Raw genomic sequence first — 20,312 nt, forward strand, 5'->3', positions numbered from 1 at the left:
AGGTTTTTGAAAAACCCTACACAAATACATCAGGATATATTTCCAAAGGGCCAGGAAAGTTCTTTTAGAAAATTTAGTTCAGTGAAAATGTCACTTCAGACTGACCACACACTAGGAGTAAAACTGCCAACTCACATCACTGATGATGTCCCTGGAGGCCTTGGCTGCCACAATCGGGATGGCATCACTTCTCAAGTCATAGCCTTTCTTCTTTGCTTCTTCGTTGGCGAGTTTATACAGACTCTAAATTTGGGCAAAAAAAAAAAAAAAATCAGTTACATGTTGACATTCATATCCAAAAAAGACAGAAGACTAAAATAATTCACCAACTTCTACACGGGTAGGTGCCTGTAATAATGTCACTTTTTTTTTTTTTTTTTTTTTTGCGGTATGCGGGCCTCTCACCGCTGTGGCGTCTCCCATTGCAGCTCCAGATGCTCAGGCCCAGCGGCCATGGCCCACGGGCCCATCCGCTCCACAGCATGTGGGACCCTCCCGGACCGGGTCACGAACCTACCCACGTCCCCTGCATTGGCAGGCGGACTCCCAACCACTGTGCCAGCAGGGAAGCCCAATAATGTCACTTTTGAGAGTTCTAAGCTTTCTGCGGTTTTGGCTGAAGTTGAGACTTAAACATGATACCTATATGGAATATGGCACCTTTGTTTTTTTATTTCAAAACTTATGTTACATTAACCATATACAGATATTATTCATGGTTTTAAAACTTTTAGTTATAACAATGAATCAGTTTTGGAAAGAAATGGAAAAATTAAGCTGAAACTCATGGGCCTAAGGTGGCAAAATGTGGACAGGAGGGAAACTCAATTGATCCACATTTATTCTGCACTGACTCTGTGCCATGACTGTGCTTGCTACTGGGGAAACAAAGATGAATATGAGGCCTCTCCCATCTTCAAGGTTTCTGGGAGAACTGATGGAAAGACTGATAAGCTGCGGAGCAAGCTGCCAAAAAGTCAGACCATGAAAGGTGCTTTAACCATATTATTAAGAACGAGCTCCACGGGACTTCCCTGGTGACGCAGTGGACAAGACTCCGTGGTCCCAATGCAGGGGGCCTGGGTTTGATCCCTGGTCAGGGAACTAGATCCCACATGCATGGCGCAACAAAGAGTTTGCATGCCACAGCTGGGGAGCCTGACTGCCGCAACTAAGGAGCCCACGAGCCGTGGCTGGGGAGCCCACCTGTCACAACTAAGACCCCACACAACCAAATAAATACATAAATAAGTAAATATTTTTTAACAAAAAGATTGAATATTAAAAAAAAAAAAAAGAACGAGCTCTAGGAAGGAGCAATTTATTCTGAATTGAAAATCAGGAAGTTTCCTCAGAGGGCATGACCTTGGCATTGGACCCTGAGTGATAAATATGGTTTCAATAGACTGAGATGGACGATGGTCAAGGGCAGAGGAACTTCCATGAATCAAAGTACAGGGGAGTGAAAGTGCAGGGGCGTCAAGTGGGGGGTGGGGGTGGGGCAGTGCCAGAGGAAGTGGCAGGACAGGACTAAAAAGAATCAGGAGCTCAATAACAAAAAGCAAACAACCCAATCCAAAAATGGGCAGAAGAACTAAATAGACATTTCTCCAAAGAAGATATACAGATTGCCAACAAACACATGAAAGAATGCTCAACATCATTCATCATTAGAGAAATGCAAATCAAAACTACAATGAGATATCATCTCACACCAGTCAGATTGGCCATCATCGAAAACTCTAGAAACAATAAATGCTGGAGAGGCTGTGGAGAAAAGGGAATCCTCTTGCACTGCTGGTGGGAATGTAAATTGATACAGCCACTATGGAGAACAGTATGGAGGTTCCTTAAAAAACTACAAATAGAACTACCATACGACCCTGCAATCCCACTACTAGGCATGTAACCTGAGAAAACCATAATTCAAAAAGAGTCATGTACCAAAATGTTCATTGCAGCTCTATTTATGATAGCCGGGACATGGAAGCAACCTAAGTGTCCATCAACAGATGAATGGATAAAGAAGATGTGGTACATATATATAATGGAATATTACTCAGCCATAAAAAGAAATGAAACTGAGTTATTTGTAATGAGGTGGATAGACCTGGAGTCTGTCATACAGAGTGAAGTAAGTCAGAAGGAGAAAAACAAATACCGTATGCTAACACATATTTATGGAATCTAAGAAAATGTCATGAAGAGATTAGTGATAGGATGGGAATAAAACACAGACCTACTAGAGCATGGACTTGAGGATATGGGGAGGGGGAAGGGTAAGCTGTGACAAAGTGAGAGAGTGGCACGGACATATATACACTACCAAATGTAAATTAGATAGCTAGTGGGAAGCTGCCGCATAGCACAGGGAGATCAGCTCTGTGCTTTGTGACCACCTAGAGGGGTGGGATAGGGAGGGTGGGAGGGAGGGTGACACAAGAGGGAAGAGATATGGGAACATATGTATATGTATAACTGATTCACTTTGTTGTAAAGGAGAAACTAACACACTATTGTAAAACAGTTATACTCCAATAAAGATGTTAAAGAAAAAAAAAGAATCAGGAGTCAGGCTATGAAGGCCTAGTGCTAAGATAACTTTGTCCTTAATTCTATAGGACAAGGGAAACCAACAACAATCTTTCAGGAAGAGTGACATCATCAAATTTGCATTGTATCTTCCTATCCTAAATGAGAAAGAAACACAATAGAACTGAACTAAGCTGATAGAGAAAAGTCAGAGAAAGCAGACCAGGCGGGTTAGGCAATCGGTTCAGTCATTCTTCCTGGGCCTCTTCAAACCAAGGGCAACATACAACATCTCTGAGCTTTTACAGCAATGACAGAGTTGACAGTTCCAGAAATGCTGAGTGGCTAGTTACAGGGACCCTTTGTCTCTTAAAATATCTGCTCATATAGCACACGCTTTCCTGTAACACTATGGGACGTATAGTGCAGGTTTAGCTGAAAATTCTCTTAGTTTTGATTTGAGAGTGGGACTTGACAATTTTAGTTTGGGGTGACAATTAAGAGCTAGCTATATAAGCATTAAAATTATAGTTTGCACCCCTGAAAAATAAAATGACTTAAGGTGGTGGCTAATCAATTTAAATTCTCTCAGTTATATTCTGCAGAAGAGTAACAAGCTATTGACTTATGCTGTCAAAGAAACAATATTTTCCTTGCTGGTAGCACAAAGCTGGGAGAAATAACTAATACATCATCTGACAGAATCTTAGATTCACAAAAATCTCCACAGGCTTAAACCAATAGGCTCATTCTAAGAAAAAAATGCAGAGAGATAAATGTCAATCTTTGAACTGAGATTTAAGTTGCCAAATGTATAAATACAAGATAGAGGAAACCTAGCTTAAGCCCATGTAAGTTGTCTTAGGGTTCTGGGTGACCCCAAGTCCCACGCACACCAGCAGTGACACAGCCCCAAGGAGCCCCAAGGCACAGAGTGCAGAAATGGAGGGTAAATGTCCAGAAGAGGAAATGCAATGTCGACTGTACTCTACACTAGTCATTCCTCACTCGCAGGATTTTGTTTGGTTCTGAGAGTCGCATTCTAGCAGGGATGTCGTGTGAGGAATGCCCAGGAGCTTGGGATGTTTGGATTATACAGAGAACCTGGGGTGAAGTGGCAGCGGAGGCACATCGTGCCTATGGAGTTGGCACAGTTTGGTTCCGCATGGTCTTAGAGGATTATGTGGGTCTACAGAGAGAAACCATTGACCCAATACATGAGAAGCATCTTCTAAAGGAACTTTCCAGAACAAATAGGTTGATTTATGAGATAAGCACCTCATCACTGACAACATTTAAGCAAAGGCAGGATAACGACTTATTGGGTGGGGACTTCTGCACTAGAGGAGACTGACCTCTCAGCCTAAACATCTGTGCTTCTGATATGGGGGCACACGGCTCTATGCTCACAGAAAGTGAACAGGAAATGGGCTGGCTAATATATTTATATATTGACAGATCCCCTCTGTCTCTGTCTGTCTCTCCATGTTATTTGATTGTACTGTGATTTTAATCCTTGACTTAAATCTTGTACATTAAAAATCTTTAACTTTGACCCTAAAGTACAATTTAGGAAAAATAAGTCATATGTGGAAAATACACTTAGCACAGCTATGTAGCATAAGGAGGAGATAAACGTATTTCGGTCTGTTGCTAATTTCTTAAATTAATAAAAGAGGAAGGTCTAATTAATCTTCTGGTTACTGCTTAAATCATTCACTCTTATAATTTGCACTTCCGAAATGATAATATGTGTTACTTGAAGACCGATGTTTAGGTAAGCGAGAAATGAAAGAGTTGGTATTCACACGGAGCAAGAAAAGACATTCTTTACAAAGTTGTCATTTAGTATTACATCACCATGGAATGGATTAACTGAAATATGAAACACCATGCAAATGTCATAGAATTAGCATCTGCTCCCACCTCACTGTAGTTGATTTTGTTCCTTCTTGCCAGCGTAATCTCTGGTGTGTCTGGTGTGATGTGGATCTGGGTCTTGTCTTTGTCCCAGGCTTCCGTGTATAAATGCTAGCAAGGAAAATACAAAATGTCATCAGGAAAAAACTTCAGTGTATTGTTAATTGAAACTTCAAGGCCACAAGAACTTAATAAAGAGAAATAACAAAAGGTTACGTATTTTATACACATTATATATTTTACACATATCTTCAAGTAAAGTAACCAGTTCATAGTAGAACAGATATGTATGAGTGCCTTCTGATACTCGGAATTGTATGTTAACAAAAGGAAATTTAGAATATCTTTTTTTTTTTTTTTTTTTTTTGCGGTATGCGGGCCTCTCACTGCTGTGGCCTCTCCCGTCGCGGAGCACAGGCTCCGGACGCGCAGGCCTAGCGGCCCTGGCTCACAGGCTTAGTTGCTCCGCGGCATGTGGGATCTTCCCGGACCAGGGCACGAACCCGTGACCCCTGCATCGGCAGGCGGATTCTCAACCACTGCGCCACCAGGGAAGCCCTAGAATATCTTTTATACAGAGATGATTTTCCATAAAAATGTACCATTTTATCAAAACCATGAAATAACTACTGAAGTAAATGTTAAAATATAAAAGACATAGACATTAGGTAGACAGATATGGATAGATAGAGATAGAGAGACAGATATCTTTTGTTGCTCACTGCTCTGTTTCTTTCTTCTCCTGATCATGCGCCTTTTCCTTTGGTTTAGCGTTAGGAGTCCTACCTTGGTTCTCTGAACTCTGAAGCCTTACCTTGTTCATAGTGATGGCGTTGTTCTTGGCCAACACTTGTTCCAGAGAATCAGTCACACTGGTAAACCTGAATCTGTCTGGAGGCTGGCGATAGATTTTATCACTCAAAATTGCAGTTGCCCTTTTGCATTTTTCCACATCCAAAGAGCCAATGGGAACCCAGCCGATGCCTCTCAGCCACTGGAGATCTGACTTGTACATGTTCTGTTGATACAAATAGCCAATAAATATTTATCTCTGGCTTGGGAAAACATTTTCATCAAAAGGATATGAAATAAAGTAAGAACACTCTTGAAAACATAGTTTGGTGGACAGGCAGGTAACAGACAATATTCCTTTTCGGTCTGGAGGCTTTGACATTTAACACTCACAGGAAAAGAAGAAATGTTATGCCCCACTTGCAGGGGCTGGTGAGTTTGGTGCCACTTATCCAAGGGGTGTTAATTCACTGATTTCCCACCTTTGCACGTCATTACGATGCTCAGTACTCACGTCACTCTGGAGGTCATAGGCCTGCCGGGCGTGCATGACGTCACTCTGGTCAGGCAGGCAGGTCCACCGGTGCAGGTAGTTCTTGTAATCTATGTCACTGACCAAGGTCTGGCACTTCTTGGCCTGCAGCACCCCCAGCATGTCCACTGGGCTGCTGAACTTGGTCTTCCACTTCTCAAAGTCCTTCTTGTACTCCCGGTCACTCTGGACCTTGGCCACGTGCATGGACCACATCATCTTGGGGTCATCATGTACCGCTCGGGCACCAATGTGATGGCCAAGCTGCTTACGATAATCTTCTTTGTATTTGAACTGGAAGAAGAAAAATACTGATAGTCACCTAGTATAACTTTTAGTATAAAATATTAGTAGGCTCAGATTTTCCTATTCATTAACAACATGTTTTCCCCCGAATATGTAAATAATATGTGTGACTGCATCTTGTAAACCATTTAGAAAATAAAGCTTGTATATGTATACAAAAAAGAAAATAGGCCCCTGCTCCCGGCCACATCCTGCGTCGCTCTGCGCTCAGCCAGCGTGCGCCCTCGTGTGTTCAGCCTCCGCAGGGCCCTGGGTCCTGCTCCAGAGGGGTGTTCCAGCCAGCATGTTACCACTGGGTGGCCTCGTGCATGCACCGTCAGACCCCGGGGAGCTTGGGTTAAAGATGAAGGAATTAAGACACAGAAAAGTGAACTCATATATTTGGAAGCTCTCTGTTTGAAGATTACACAAGCTTTGTTGTCACCAGAATTCAAAGAAACTTATTTTAAAAATAAATGAGGGGAGACCTTCAAGATGGCAGAAGAGTAAGACATGGAGATCACCTTCCTAACCACAAACACGTCAGAAATGCATCTACACGTGCAACAAATCCTACAGAACACCTTCTGAATGCTGGCAGAAGACCTGAGACTTCCCCAAAGGCAAGAATCTCCCCACGTAGTTGGGTAGGGCAAAAGAAAAAAGAAAAAACAGAGACAAAAGAATAGGGACAGGACCTGCACCTCTGGGAGGGAGCTGTGAAGGAGGAAAAATTTCCACAAACCAGAAAGCCCCTTCACTGGTGGAAATGGGGGGCGGTGGGGGGAAGCTCTGGAGCCATGGAGGAGAGTACAGCAACAGGGTTGCAGAGGGCAAAGTGGAGAGATACCCGTAGAGTGGATTGGTGCTGACCAGCACTCACCAGCCTGAGAGGCTTGTCTCTCACCGGCTGGCACGGGTGGGGGCTGGGAGCTGAGGCTCAGGCTTCCGAGGTCAGATCTCAGCGAGAGGACTGGGATTGGCTGCCTGAACACAGCCTGAAGGGGGCTAGTGCGCTACAGCTAACTGGGAGGGAGTCCTGGAAAAAATCTGGACCTGCTTAAGAGGCAAGAGACCCTTGTTTCAGGGTGCGCGAGGTGAGGGGATTCAGATCACAGCCTAAATGAGCTCCAAAGACCGGCACGAGCCGTGGCTATCAGTGCGGACAGAGATGGGCATGAAATGCTAAGGATGATGCTGCAGCCACCAAGAACCCTGTGTGCAAGCACAGGTCAGTATCCACACCTCCCCTCTGGGGAGCCTGTGCAGCCCGCTACTGCCAGGATCCCATGATCCAGGGACAACTTCCCCAGGAGAACACACGGCATGCCTCAGACTGTTGCCACATCACATTGTCCTCTGCCGCCGCAGGCTCGCCCTGCAATCCATACCCCTCCCTCTCCCCAGCCTGAGTGAGCCAGAGCCCCCTGATCAGCTGCTACTTTAACCCCGTCATGTCTGAGCAAAGAATAGATATCCTCAGGCAACCTATACACAGAGGCAGGGCCAAATCCAAAGGTGAACCCCAGGAGCTGTGCTAACAAAGAAGAGAAAGGGAAATCTTTCCCAGCAAGCTCAGGAGCAGTGGATTAAACCTCCACAATTAACTTGATGTAACCTGCATCTGTGGAATACCTGAACAGACAAAGAATCACCCCAAAATTGAGGCGGTGGACTTTGGGAGCAATGATATATAAATATTTTTCCTTTTTCTTTTTGTAAGTGTGTATGTGTATGCTTCTTTGTATGATTTTGTCTGTATAGTGTTGCTTTTACCATTTGTCCTAGGGTTCTGTCTATCCGGTTTTTTTTGTTTGTTTTTAGTGCTTGTTATAATTGGTGGATTTGTTTTGGTTGCTCTCTTTTTTATTACTTTTTAATTTTTAATAATTATTTTTTATTTTTTACTTTAATAACTTTCTTCTCCTTTCTTTCTTTCTTTTCTTGTCCCTTTTCTACTGAGCCATGTGGCTGAGAGGGCCTTGGTGCTCTGGCCAGGTGTCAGGCCTGTGCCTCTGAGGTGGAGAGGCAAATTCAGGACATTGGTCCACCAGAGACCTCCTGACGCCATGTAACATCAAGTGGCAAAAGCTCTCCCAGAGATCTCCATGTCAACACTAAGACCCAGCTCCATGCAACGGCCAGCAAGCTACAATGCTGGACACCCTATGCCAAACAACTAGCAAGACAGGAACACAACCCCACCCATTGGCAGAGAGGCTGCCTAAAATGATAATAAGGTCACAGACACCCCAAAACATACCACCAGACACAGCCCTGCCCATGAGAAAGACAAGATCCAGCCTCATCCACCAGAACACAGGCACTAGTCCCCTCCCCCAGGAAGCCTACACAACCCACTGAACCAACCTTAGCCACTGGGGGCAGACACCAAAAACAACAGGAACTACAAACCTGCCACCTGTGAAAAGGAGACCCCAAACACAGTAAGTTAGGCAAAATGAGAAGACAGAGAAACACACGGAAGATAAAGGAGCAAGGCAAAAACCCAGCAGACCAAACAAATGAAGTGGAAATAGGCAGTCTACCTGAAAAAGACTGCAGAGTAATGAGAGGAAAGATGATCCAAAATCTTGGAAATACAATGGAGAAAACACAACAAATTTTTAACAAGGACCTAGAACAACTAAGGAGCAAACAAACAATGATGAATAACACAATAAATGAAATTAAAATTCTCTAGAAGGAATCCATAGCAGAATAACTGAGGCAGAAGAACAGATAAGTGACCTGGAAGATAAAAGAGTGGAAATAAATAGAGCAGAATAAAGAAAAAAGAATGAAAAGAATTGAGGACAGTCTCAGAGACCTCTGGGACAACATTAAATGCACCAACATTTGAATTATAGGGTCGCAGAAGAAAGAGAATGAGAAAATATTTGAAGAGATTATAGTTGAAAAATTCCCTAATATGGGAAAGGAAATAGTTAATCAAGTCCAGGAAGTGCAGAGAGTCCCATACACGATAAATCCAAGGAGAAACATGCCAAGACACATATTAATCAAACTATTAAAAATTAAATACAAATAAAAAATATTAAAAGCAGGAATGAAAAAGCAAGAAATAACATACACGGGAATCCCCATAAAGTTAACAGCTGATATTTCAGCAGGAACTCTGCAAGCCAGAAGGGAGTGGAAGGACATATTTAAAGTGATGGAAGGGAAAAAAGTACAACCAAGATTACCCTACCCAGCATGGATCTCATTCAGATTTGATGGAGAAATTAAAAACTTTACGGACAAGCAAAAGCTAAGAGAATTCAGCACCACCAAACCAGCTTTACAACAAATGCTAAAGGAACTTCTCTAGGCAGGAAACACAAGAGAAGGAAAAGACCTACAATAACAAACCCAAAATAACTAAGAAAATGGTAATAGGAACATATATATTGATAATTACCTTACATGTAAATGGATTAAATGCTCCCACCAAAAGACATAGACTGGGTGAATGGATACAAAAACAAGACCCATATATAGGCTGTCTACAAGTGACCCACTTCAGACCTAGGGACACATACAGACTGAAAGTGAAGGGATGGAAAAAGATATTCCATGCAAATGGAAATCAGAAGAAAGCTGGAGTAGCAATTCTCATATCAGACAAAATAGACTTTAAAATAAAAACTATTACAAGACAAAAAAGAACACTACATAATGATCAAAGGGTCGATCCATGAAGAAGATATAACAATTGTAAATATTTATGCACACAATACAGGAGCACCTCAACACATAAGGTAAATGCTAACAGCCATAAAAGGGGAAATTGACAGTAACACAATCATAGTAAGGGACTTTAACATCCCACTTTCACCAATGAACAAATCATCCAAAATGAAAATAAATAAGGAAACACAAGATTTAAATGATACATTAAACAAGGTGGACTTAATTGATATTTATAGGACATTCCATCCAAAAACAACAGAATACACATTTTTCTCAAGTGCTCATGGAACATTCTCCAGGAGAGATCATATCTTGGGTCACAAATCAAGTCATGGTAAATCTAAGAAAATTGAAATCGTTTCAAGTATCTCTTCCAACCACAATGCTATGAGACTAGATATCAATTACAGGAAAAATTCTGTAAAAAAAATACAAACACATGGAAGCTAAACAATACAGTTCTTAATAACTAAGAGATCACTGAAGAAATCAGAGAGGAAATCAAAAAATACCTGGAAATAAATGACAATGAAAATAAGATGACCCCAAACCTATGGAATGCAGCAAAAGCAGTCCTAAAAGGCAAGATTATAGCAATACAATCCTAAGTCAAGAAACAAGAAACATCTCAAATAACCTAACCTTACACCTAAAGCAATTAGAGAAAGAAGAACAAAAAACCCCAAAGTTAGCAGAAGGAAAGAAATCATAAAGATCAGATCACAATTAATGGAAAAAGAAATGAAAGAAATGAGCAAAGATCAACAAAACTGAAAGCTGGTTCTTTGAAAAGATAAACAAAACCGATAAACCATTAGCCAGACTCATCAAGAAAAAAAGGGAGAAGACTCAAATCAACAGAATTAGAAATGAAAAAGGGGAAGTAACAACTGACACTGAAGAAATACCAAGGATCATGAGAGATAACTACAAGCAACTCTATGCCAATAAAATGGACAACCCGGAAGAAATGGATAAATTCTTAGAAAAGCACAAACTTCTGAGACTGAACCTGCAAAAAAAAGAAAATATAAACAGACCAATCACAAGCACTGAAATTGAGACTGTGATTAAAAATCTTCCAACAGAGAGAGTTGGAAGATGGCGGAAGAGTGAGACGCGGAGATCACCTTCCTCCAAACAGATGCATCAGAAATACATCTACATGTGGAAATGCTCCTATAGAACACCCACTGAACACTGGCAGAAGACCTCAGACCTTCCAAAAGGCAAGAAACTCCCCACATACCTGGGTAGGGCAAAAGAAAAAAGAATAAACAGAGACAAAACAATAGGAATGGGACCTGCACCAGTGGGAGGGAGCTGTAAAGGAGGAATGGTTTCCACATACTAGACGCCCCGTCACGGGCGGAGACTGCGGGTGGCAGAGGGGAAGCTTCAGAGCCACGGAGGAGAGCACAGAAACAGGGTGCAGAGGGCAAACTGGAGAGATTCCCACAGAGGATCGGTGCCAAGCAGCACTCACCAGCCCGAGAGGCTTGTCTGCTCACCCACCAGGAGGGGCGGGGGCTGGAAGCTGAGGCTCGGGCTTCGGTCAGATCGCAGGGAGAGGTCTGGCAGGACGAACACAGCCTGAAGGGGTTAGTGCACCACAGCTAGCCGGGAGAGAGTCTGGGAAAAATCTGGAGCTGCCGACGAGGCAAGAGACTTTTTCTTCCCTCTTTGCTTCCTGGTGCATGAGGAGAGGGGATTAAATGTGCTGCTTAAAGGAGCTCCAGAGATGGGTGCGAGCCACGGCTATCAGCACAGACACCAGAGATGGGCATGTGATGCTAAGGCTGCTGCTGCCGCCACCAAGAAGCCTGTGTGCGAGCACAGGTCGCTCTCCACACCTCTGCTCCTGGGAGCCTGTGCAGCCCGCAACTGCCAGGGTCCCGGGATCCAGGGACTACTCCCGCGGAAGAACGCACGGCACGCCTCAGGCTGATGCAACGTCATGCTGGCCTCTGCCGCCACAGGCTCGCCCCACATCCGTACCCCTCCCTCCCCCCGGCCTTAGTGAGCTAGAGCCCCCGAATCAGCTGCTCCTTTAACCCCGTCCGGTCTGAGCAAAGATCAGATGCCCTCGGGCGACCTACGCGCAGAGGTGGGGCCAAGTCCAAAACTGAACCCCAGGAGCTGTGTGAACAAAGAGGAGAGGGGGAGGTCTCTCCCAGCAGCCTCAGAAGCAGCGGATTAAAGCTCCACAATCAACTTGAAGTGCCCTGCATCTGTGGAAAACCTGAATAGGCAGTGAATCATCCCAAGTTGAGGAGGTGGATTTTGGGAGCAAGGTATATTATTTTTTCCCCCTTTTTCTCTTTTTGTGAGTGTGTATGTGTGTGCTTCTGTGTGTGATTTTGTCTGTATAGCTTTGCTTTCACCTTTTATCCTAGGATTCTGACCGACCCTTATTTTCTTTTTTACTTTAAAAAATTTTTCTTCTTAATAATTTTTTTTTACTTTTATAACTTTATTTTACCCTACTTTATTTTATCTTCTTTCTTTCTTTCTTCCTACCTTCCTTCCTTTCTGTCTTCCTTTGCTTTCTATTTTTTCTCCATTTTATCCTGAGCTGCATGGATGAAAGGCTCTTGCTTCTCCAGCCAGGCGTCAGGGCTGTGTCTCTGAGGTGGGAGAACCAACTTCAGGACACTGGTCCACAAGAGACCTCCAAGCTCCATGTAATATCAAACAGCAAAAATCTCCCAGACATCTCCATCTCAACACCAAGACCCAGCTTCACTCAACGACCAGAAAGCTACAGTGCTGGACACCCTATGCCCAACAACTAGCAAGACAGGGACACAGCCCCATCCATTAGCAGAGAGGCTGCCTAAAATCATAATAAGGCTACAGACACCCCAAAACACACCACCAGATGTGGACCTGCCCACCAGAAAGACAAGATCCAGCCTCATCCACCAGAACACAGGCACAAGTCCCCTCAATCAGGAAACCTACAAAACCCACTGAACCAACCTTAGCCACTGCGGATACACACCAAAAACAACGGGAACTATGAAACTGCAGCCTGCAAAAAGGAGACCCCAAACACAGTAAGACAGGCAAAATGAAAAGACAGAAAAACACACAGCAGATGAAGGAGCAAGGTAAAAACCCACCAGACCTAACAAATGAAGAGGAAATAGGCAGTCTACCTAAAAAAGAATTCAGAATAATGATAGTAAAGATGAATCAAAATCTTGGAAACAGAATAGACAAAATGCAAGAAACATTTAACAAGGACCTAGAAGAACTAAAGAGGAAGCAAGCAATGATGAGCAACAGAATAAATGAAATTAAAAATACTCTAGATGGGATCAATAGCAGAATAACTGAGACAGAAGAACGGATAAGTTACCTAGAAGATAAAAGAGTGGAAATAACTACTGCAGAGCACAATAAAGAAAAAAGAATGAAAAGAATTGAGGACAGGCTCAGAGACCTCTGGGACAACATTAAACGCACCAACATTCGAATTATACAAGTCCCAGAAGAAGAAGAGAAAAAGAAAGGGACTGAGAAAATATTTGAAGAGATTATAGTTGAAAAATTCCCTAATATGGGAAAGGAAATAGTCAATCAAGTCCAGGAAGCACAGAGAGTGCCATACAGGATAAATCCAAGGAGAAACATGCCAAGACACATATTAATCAAACTATCTGAAATTAAATACAAAGAAAACATATTAAAAGTAGAAACGGAAAAACAACAAATAACACACAAGGGAATCCCCATAAAGTTAACAGCTGATCTTTCAGCAGAAACTCTGCAAGCCAGGAGAGAGTGGCAGGACATATTTAAAGTGATGAAGGAGAAAAACCTACAACCAAGATTACTCTACCCAGCAAGTAATTCATTCAGATTTGATGGAGAAATTAAAACCTTTACAGACAAGCAAAAGCTGAGAGAGTTCAGCACCACCAAACCAGCTTTACAACAAATGCTAAAGGAACTTCTCTCGGCAGGAAACACAAGAGAAGGTAAAGACCTACAAGAACAAACTCGAAACAATTAAGTAAATGGTAATAGGAACATACATATCGATAATTACCTTAAATGTAAATGGATTAAATGCTCCCACCAAAAGACACAGACTGGCTGACTGGATACAAAAACAAGACCCATATATATGCTGTCTACAAGAGACCCACTTCAGACCTAGGGACACATACAGACTGAAAGTAAGGGATGGAGAAAGATATTCCATGCAAATGGAAATCAGAAGAAAGCTGGAGTAGCAATTCTCATATCAGACAAAATAGACTTTAAAATAAAAACTATTACAAGACAAAAAAGAACACTACATAATGATCAAAGGATCGATCCATGAAGAAGATATAACAATTGTAAATATTTATGCACCCAACATAGGAGCACCTCAATACATAAGGCAAATACTAACAGCCATAAATGGGGAAATTGACAGTAACACAATCATAGTACAGGACTTTAACACCCCACTTTCACCAATGGAAAGAACATCCAAAATGAAAATAAATAAGGAAACACAAGTTTTAAATGATACATTAAAGAAGATGGACTTAATTGATATTTATAGGACATTCCATCCAAAAACAACAGAATACACATTTTTCTCAAGTGCTCATGGAACATTCTCCAGGATAGATCATATCTTGGGTCACAAATCAAGCCTTGGTAAATTTAAGAAAACTGAAATCGTATCAAGTATCTTTTCCAACCACAACGCTATGAGACTAGATATCAATTACAGGAAAAGATCTGTAAAAAATACAAACACATGGAGGCTAAACAATACACTACTTAATAACGAAGTGATCACTTAAGAAATCAAAGAGGAAATCAAAAAATACCTAGAAACAAATGACAATGGAGACATGACAACTCAAAACCTATGGGATGCAGCAAAAGCAGTTCTAAGAGGGAAGTTTATAGCAATACAATCCTACCTTAAGAAACAGGAAACATCTCGAATAAACAACCTAACCTTGCACCTAAAGCAATTAGAGAAAGAAGAACACAAAAACATCAATTTTAGCAGAAGGAAAGAAATCATAAAGATCAGATCAGAAATAAATGAAAAACAAATGAAGGAAACAATAGCAAAGATCAATAAAACTAAAACATGGTTCTTTGAGAAGATAAACAAAATTGATAAACCACAGGCCAGACTCATCAAGAAAAAAAGGGAGAAGACTCAAATCAATAGAATTAGAAATGAAAAAGGAGAAGTAACAATGGACACTGCAGAAATACAAAAGATTATGAGAGATTACTATAAGCAACTCTATGCCAAAAAAATGGACAACCTGGAAGAAATGGACAAATTCTAAGAAATGCACAACCTGCCGAGACTGAACCAGGAAGAAATAGAAAATATGAACAGACCAATCACAAGCACTGAAATTGAAACTGTGATTAAAAATCTTCCAACAAACCAAAGCACAGGACCACATGGCTTCACAGGCGAATTCTATCAAACATTTAGAGAAAAGCTAACACCTATCCTTCTCAAACTCTTCCAAAAGATAGCAGAGAGAGGAACACTCCCAAACTCATTCTATGAGGCCACCATCACCTGATACCAAAACCAGAAAAAGATGTCACAAAGAAAGAAAACTACAGGCCAATATCACTGATGAACATAGATGCAAAAATCCTCAACAAAATACTAGCAAACAGAATCCAACAGCACATTAAAAGGATCATACACCATGATCAAGTGGGATTTATTGCAGGAATGCAAGGATTCTTCAATGTATGCAAATCAATCAATGTGATACACCATATCAACAAACGGAAGGAGAAAAACCATATGATCATGTCAATAGATGCAGAGAAAGCTTTTGACAAAATTCAACACCCATTTATGATAAAAACCCTGCAGAAAGTAGGCATAGAGGGAACTTTCCTCAACATAATAAAGGCCATATATGACAAACCCACAGCCAACATCGTTCTCAATGGTGAAAAACTGAAACCATTTCCACTAAGATCAGGAAGAAGTCAAGGTTGCCCACTCTCACCACTATTATTCAACATAGTTTTGGAAGTTCTAGCCACAGCAGTGAGAGAAGAAAAAGAAATAAAAGGAATCCAAATCGGAAAAGAAGAAGTAAAGCTGTCACTGTTTGCAGATGACATGATACTATACATAGAGAATCCTAAAGATGCTACCAGAAAACTACTAGAGCTAATCAATGAATTTGGTAAAGTAGCAGGATACAAAATTAATGCACAGAAATCTCTGTCATTCTTAAACACTAATGATGAAAAATCTGAGCGTGAAATTAAGAAAACACTCCCACTTACCACTGCAAAAAGAATAAAATATCTAGGAATAAACCTACCTAAGGAGACAAAAGACCTGTATGCAGAAAATTGTAGGACACTAATGAAAGAAATTAAAGGTGATACAAATACATGGAGAGATATACCATGTTCTTGGATTGGAAGAATCAACGTTGTGAAAATGATTATACTACCCAAAGCAATCCACAGATTCAATGCAATCCCTATCAAACTACCACTCGCATTTTTTACAGAACTAGAACAAAAAATTTCACAATTTGTATGGAAACACAAAAGACCCCGAATAGCCAAAGCAACCTTGAGAATAAAAATTGGAGCTGGAGGAATCAGGCTCCCTGACTTCAGACTATACTACAAAGTTACAGTAATCAAGACAGTATGGTACTGGCACAAAAACAGAAATATAAATCAATAGAACATGATAGAAGGCTCAGAGATAAACCCACACACATATGGTCACCTTATCTTTGATAAAGGAGGCAAGAATATACATTGGAGAAAAGACAGCCTCTTCAATAAGTGGTGCTGGGAAAACTGGACAGGTATATGTAAAAGTATAAAATTAGAACACTCCCTAACACCATACACAAAAATAAATTAAAATGGGTTAAAGACCTAAATGTAAGGCCAGACACTATTAAACTCTTAGAGGAAAACATAGGCAAAACACTCTATGATATAAATCACAGCAAGATCCTTTATGACCTACCTCCTAGAGAAATAGAAATAAAAACAAAAATAAAAAAAACAAAACAAAAATAAACAAAAACAAAAATAAACAAATGAGACCTAATGAACCTTAAATGCTTCTGCACAGCAAAGGATACCATAAACAAGACCAAAAGACAACCCTCAGAGTGGGAGAAAATAGTTGCAAATGAAGCAACTGACAAAGGATTAATCTCCAAAATTTATAAGCAACTCATGCAGCTCAATAACAAAAGAACAAACAACCCAATCCAAAAATGGGCAGAAGCCCTAAAGAGACATTTCTCCAAAGAAGATATACAGATTGCCAACAAACACATGAAACAATGCTCAACTTCATTAATCATTAGAGAAATGCAAATCAAAACTACAATAAGATATAATCACACCAGTCAGAATGGCCATCATCAAAAAATCTAGAAACAATAAATACTGGAGAGGGTGTGGAGAAAAGGGAACACTCTTGCACTGTTGGTGGGAATGTAATTGATACAGCCACTTTGGAGAACAGTATGGAGGTTCCTTAAAAAAACTAAAAATAGAACTACCATACGACCCAGCAATCCCACTACTCAGCATATACCCTGAGAAAACCATAATTCAAAAAGAGTCATGTACCAAAATGTACACTGAAGTTCTATTTACAATAGCCAGGACATGGAAGCAACCTAAGTGCCCATTGACAGATGAATGGATATAGAAGATGTGGCACATATATACAATGGAATATTACTCAGGCATAAAAAGAAATGAAATTGAGTTATTTGTAGTGAGGTGGATGGACCTGGAGTCTGTCATATAGAATGAAGTACGTCAGAAAGACAAAAACAAATACCGTATGCTAACACATATAAGTGGAATCTAAGAAAAAAAAATGTCATGAAGAGACTAGGGGTAGGATGGGAATAAAACACAGACCTACTAGAGCATGGACTTGAGGATATGAGGAGGGGAAGGGTAAACTGTGACGAAGCGAGAGAGTGGCATGGACATATAGACACTACCAAATGTAGGGTGGAAAGCTAGTGGGAACCAGCCGCATGGCAAAGGGAGATAAGCTAGGTTGTTTGTGACCACCTAGAGGGGTGTGATAGGGAGGGTGTGAGGGAGGGAGACGCAAGAGGGAAGAGATATGGGAACATATGTATATGTATAACTGATTCACTTTGTTGTAAAGCAGAAACTAACACACCATTGTAAAGCAATTATACTCCAATAAAGATGTGAAAAAAAAAAAATCTTCCAACAAACAAAAGCCCAGGACCACATGGCTTCACAGGCGAATTCTATCAAACATGCAGAGAAGAGCTAACACCTATCCTTCTCAAACTCTTCCAAAATATAGCAGAGGGAGGAAAACTCCCAAACTCATTCTACGAGGCCACCAACACCCTGATACTAAAACCAGAAAAAGATGTCACAAAAAAAGAAAACGACAGACCAATATCACTGATGAACATAGATGCAAAAATTCTCAACAAAATACTGGCAAAGAGAATCCAACAGCACATTAAAAATCTCATACACCATGATCAGTTGGGGTTTATCCCAGGAATGCAAGGATTCTTCAATATACGCAAATCAATGTGATACACCATATTAACAAATTGAAGAATAAAAACCATATGATCATCTCAATAGATGCAGAAAAAGCTTTTGACAAAATCCAACACCAATGTCTGATAAAAACCCTCCAGAAAGTTGGCAAACAGGGAACTTACCTCAACATAATAAAGGCCATATATGACAAACCCACTGCCAACATCGTTCTCAATGGTAAAAAACTGAAATCGTTTCCACTAAGATCAGGCAAAAGACAAGGTTGCCCACTCTCACCACTATTATTCCACATAGTTTTGGAAGTTTTAGCCATAGCAATCAGAGAAGAAAAGGAAATAAAAGGAATGCAAATCGGAAAAGAAGAAGTAAAGCTTTCACTGTTTGCAGATGACTTGATACTATACATAGAGAATCGTAAAGATGCTACCAGAAAACTACTGGAGCTAATCAATGAATTTGGTAAAGTAGCAGGATACAAAATTAACACACAGAAATCTCTTGCATTCCTATACATTAATGATGAAAAATCTGAAAGAGAAATTAAGGAAACACTCCCATTTACCACTGCAACATAAAGAATGAAATACCTAGGGATAAACCTACCTAAGGAAATGAAAGACCTGTATGCAGAAAACTATAAGACACTGATGAAAGAAATTAAAGATGATACAAACAGATGGAGAGATATACTATGCTCCTGGATTGGAAGAATCAACATTATGAAAATGATTATACTACCCAAAGCAATCTACAGATTCAATGCAATCCCTATCAAACTACCAATGGCATTTTTCACAGAACTGGAACAAAACATTTCACAATTTTTATGGAAACACGAAAGACCTAGAATAGCCAAAGCAATCTTGAGAAAGAAAAATGGTGCTAGAGGAATCAGGCTCCTGGACTTCAGAGTATACTACAAAGCTACAGTAATTAAGACAGTATGTTACTGGCACAAAAACAAAAATATAGATCATTGGACCAGGATAGAAAGCCCAGAGATAAACCCACACACATATGGTCACCTTATTTTTGATAAAGGAGGCAAGAATATACAATGCAGAAAAAGACAGCCTCTTCAATAAGTGGTGCTGGGAAAACTGGACAGCTACATTGAAAAGAATGAAATTAGAACACTCCCTAACACCATACACAAAAATAAATTCAAAATGGATTAAAGACCTAAATGTAAGGCCAAACACTATAAAACTCTGAGAGGAAAACATAGGCAGAACACTCTATGACATAAATCACAGCAAGATCCTTTTTGACCCACCTCGTAGAGAAATGGAAATAAAAACAAAAATACACAAATGGGACCTAATGAAACTTAAAACTTTGGCATAGAAAAGGAAATGATAAGCAAGACGAAACGACAACCCTCAGAATGGCATAAAATATTTGCAAATGAAGCAACTGACAAGGATTAATCTCCAAAATTTACAAGCAGCTCATGCAGCTCAATATCAAAAAAACAAACAATCCAATCCAAAAATGGGCAGAAGATCTAAATAGACATTTCTCCAAAGAAGACATACATATTGCCAACAAACATATGAAAGGATGCTCAACATCACTAATCATTACAGAAATGCAAATCAAAACTACAATGAGGTATCACCTCACACCAGTCAGAATGGCCATCATCAAAAAAATCTAGAAACAATAAATACTGGAGAGGGTGTGGAGAAAAGGGAGCACTCTTGTACTGTTGGTGGGAATGTACATTGATACAGCCACTATGGAGAACAGTATGGAGGTTCCTTAAAAAACTACAAATAGAACTACCATACAACCCAGCAGTCCCACTACTGGGCATATTCCCTGAGAAAACCATAATTTAAAAATAGTCATGTACCACAATGTTCATTGCAGCTCTATTTACAATAGCCAGGACATGGAAGCAACCTAAGTGTCCGTCAACAGATGAATGGATAAAGAAGATGTGGCACATATATACAATGGAATATTACTCAGCCATAAAAAAAAA

The 20,312-nt window shown here is 40.6% G+C and overlaps 1 protein-coding gene across 38 annotated transcripts in view; it reads right to left on the reverse strand.

Moving 5' to 3' along the window:
* NEB (nebulin) overlaps positions 1 to 20,312 on the reverse strand; it is a 229,531-nt gene that overhangs the window by 116,540 nt on the left and 92,679 nt on the right. For 36 of the 38 annotated variants that reach the window (XM_067026024.1, XM_067026026.1, XM_067026023.1 and 33 more), the window contains 4 exons: positions 5,759 to 6,070; positions 5,267 to 5,470; positions 4,459 to 4,563; positions 136 to 243 (listed from right to left, as the gene is read on the reverse strand). The exons of 1 other annotated variant lie outside the window; for it this stretch is intronic. In XM_067026024.1, coding sequence (XP_066882125.1) covers positions 136 to 243; positions 4,459 to 4,563; positions 5,267 to 5,470; positions 5,759 to 6,070 — 729 coding nt within the window. The remainder of the gene's footprint in view (positions 1 to 135; positions 244 to 4,458; positions 4,564 to 5,266; positions 5,471 to 5,758; positions 6,071 to 20,312) is intronic. One more of the 38 variants, XM_067026025.1, reaches the window with a different exon arrangement.

The sequence above is a fragment of the Kogia breviceps genome, chromosome 2 (assembly GCF_026419965.1).
Source record: "Kogia breviceps isolate mKogBre1 chromosome 2, mKogBre1 haplotype 1, whole genome shotgun sequence".
NCBI classification, from domain to species: Eukaryota; Metazoa; Chordata; class Mammalia; order Artiodactyla; family Physeteridae; genus Kogia; species Kogia breviceps.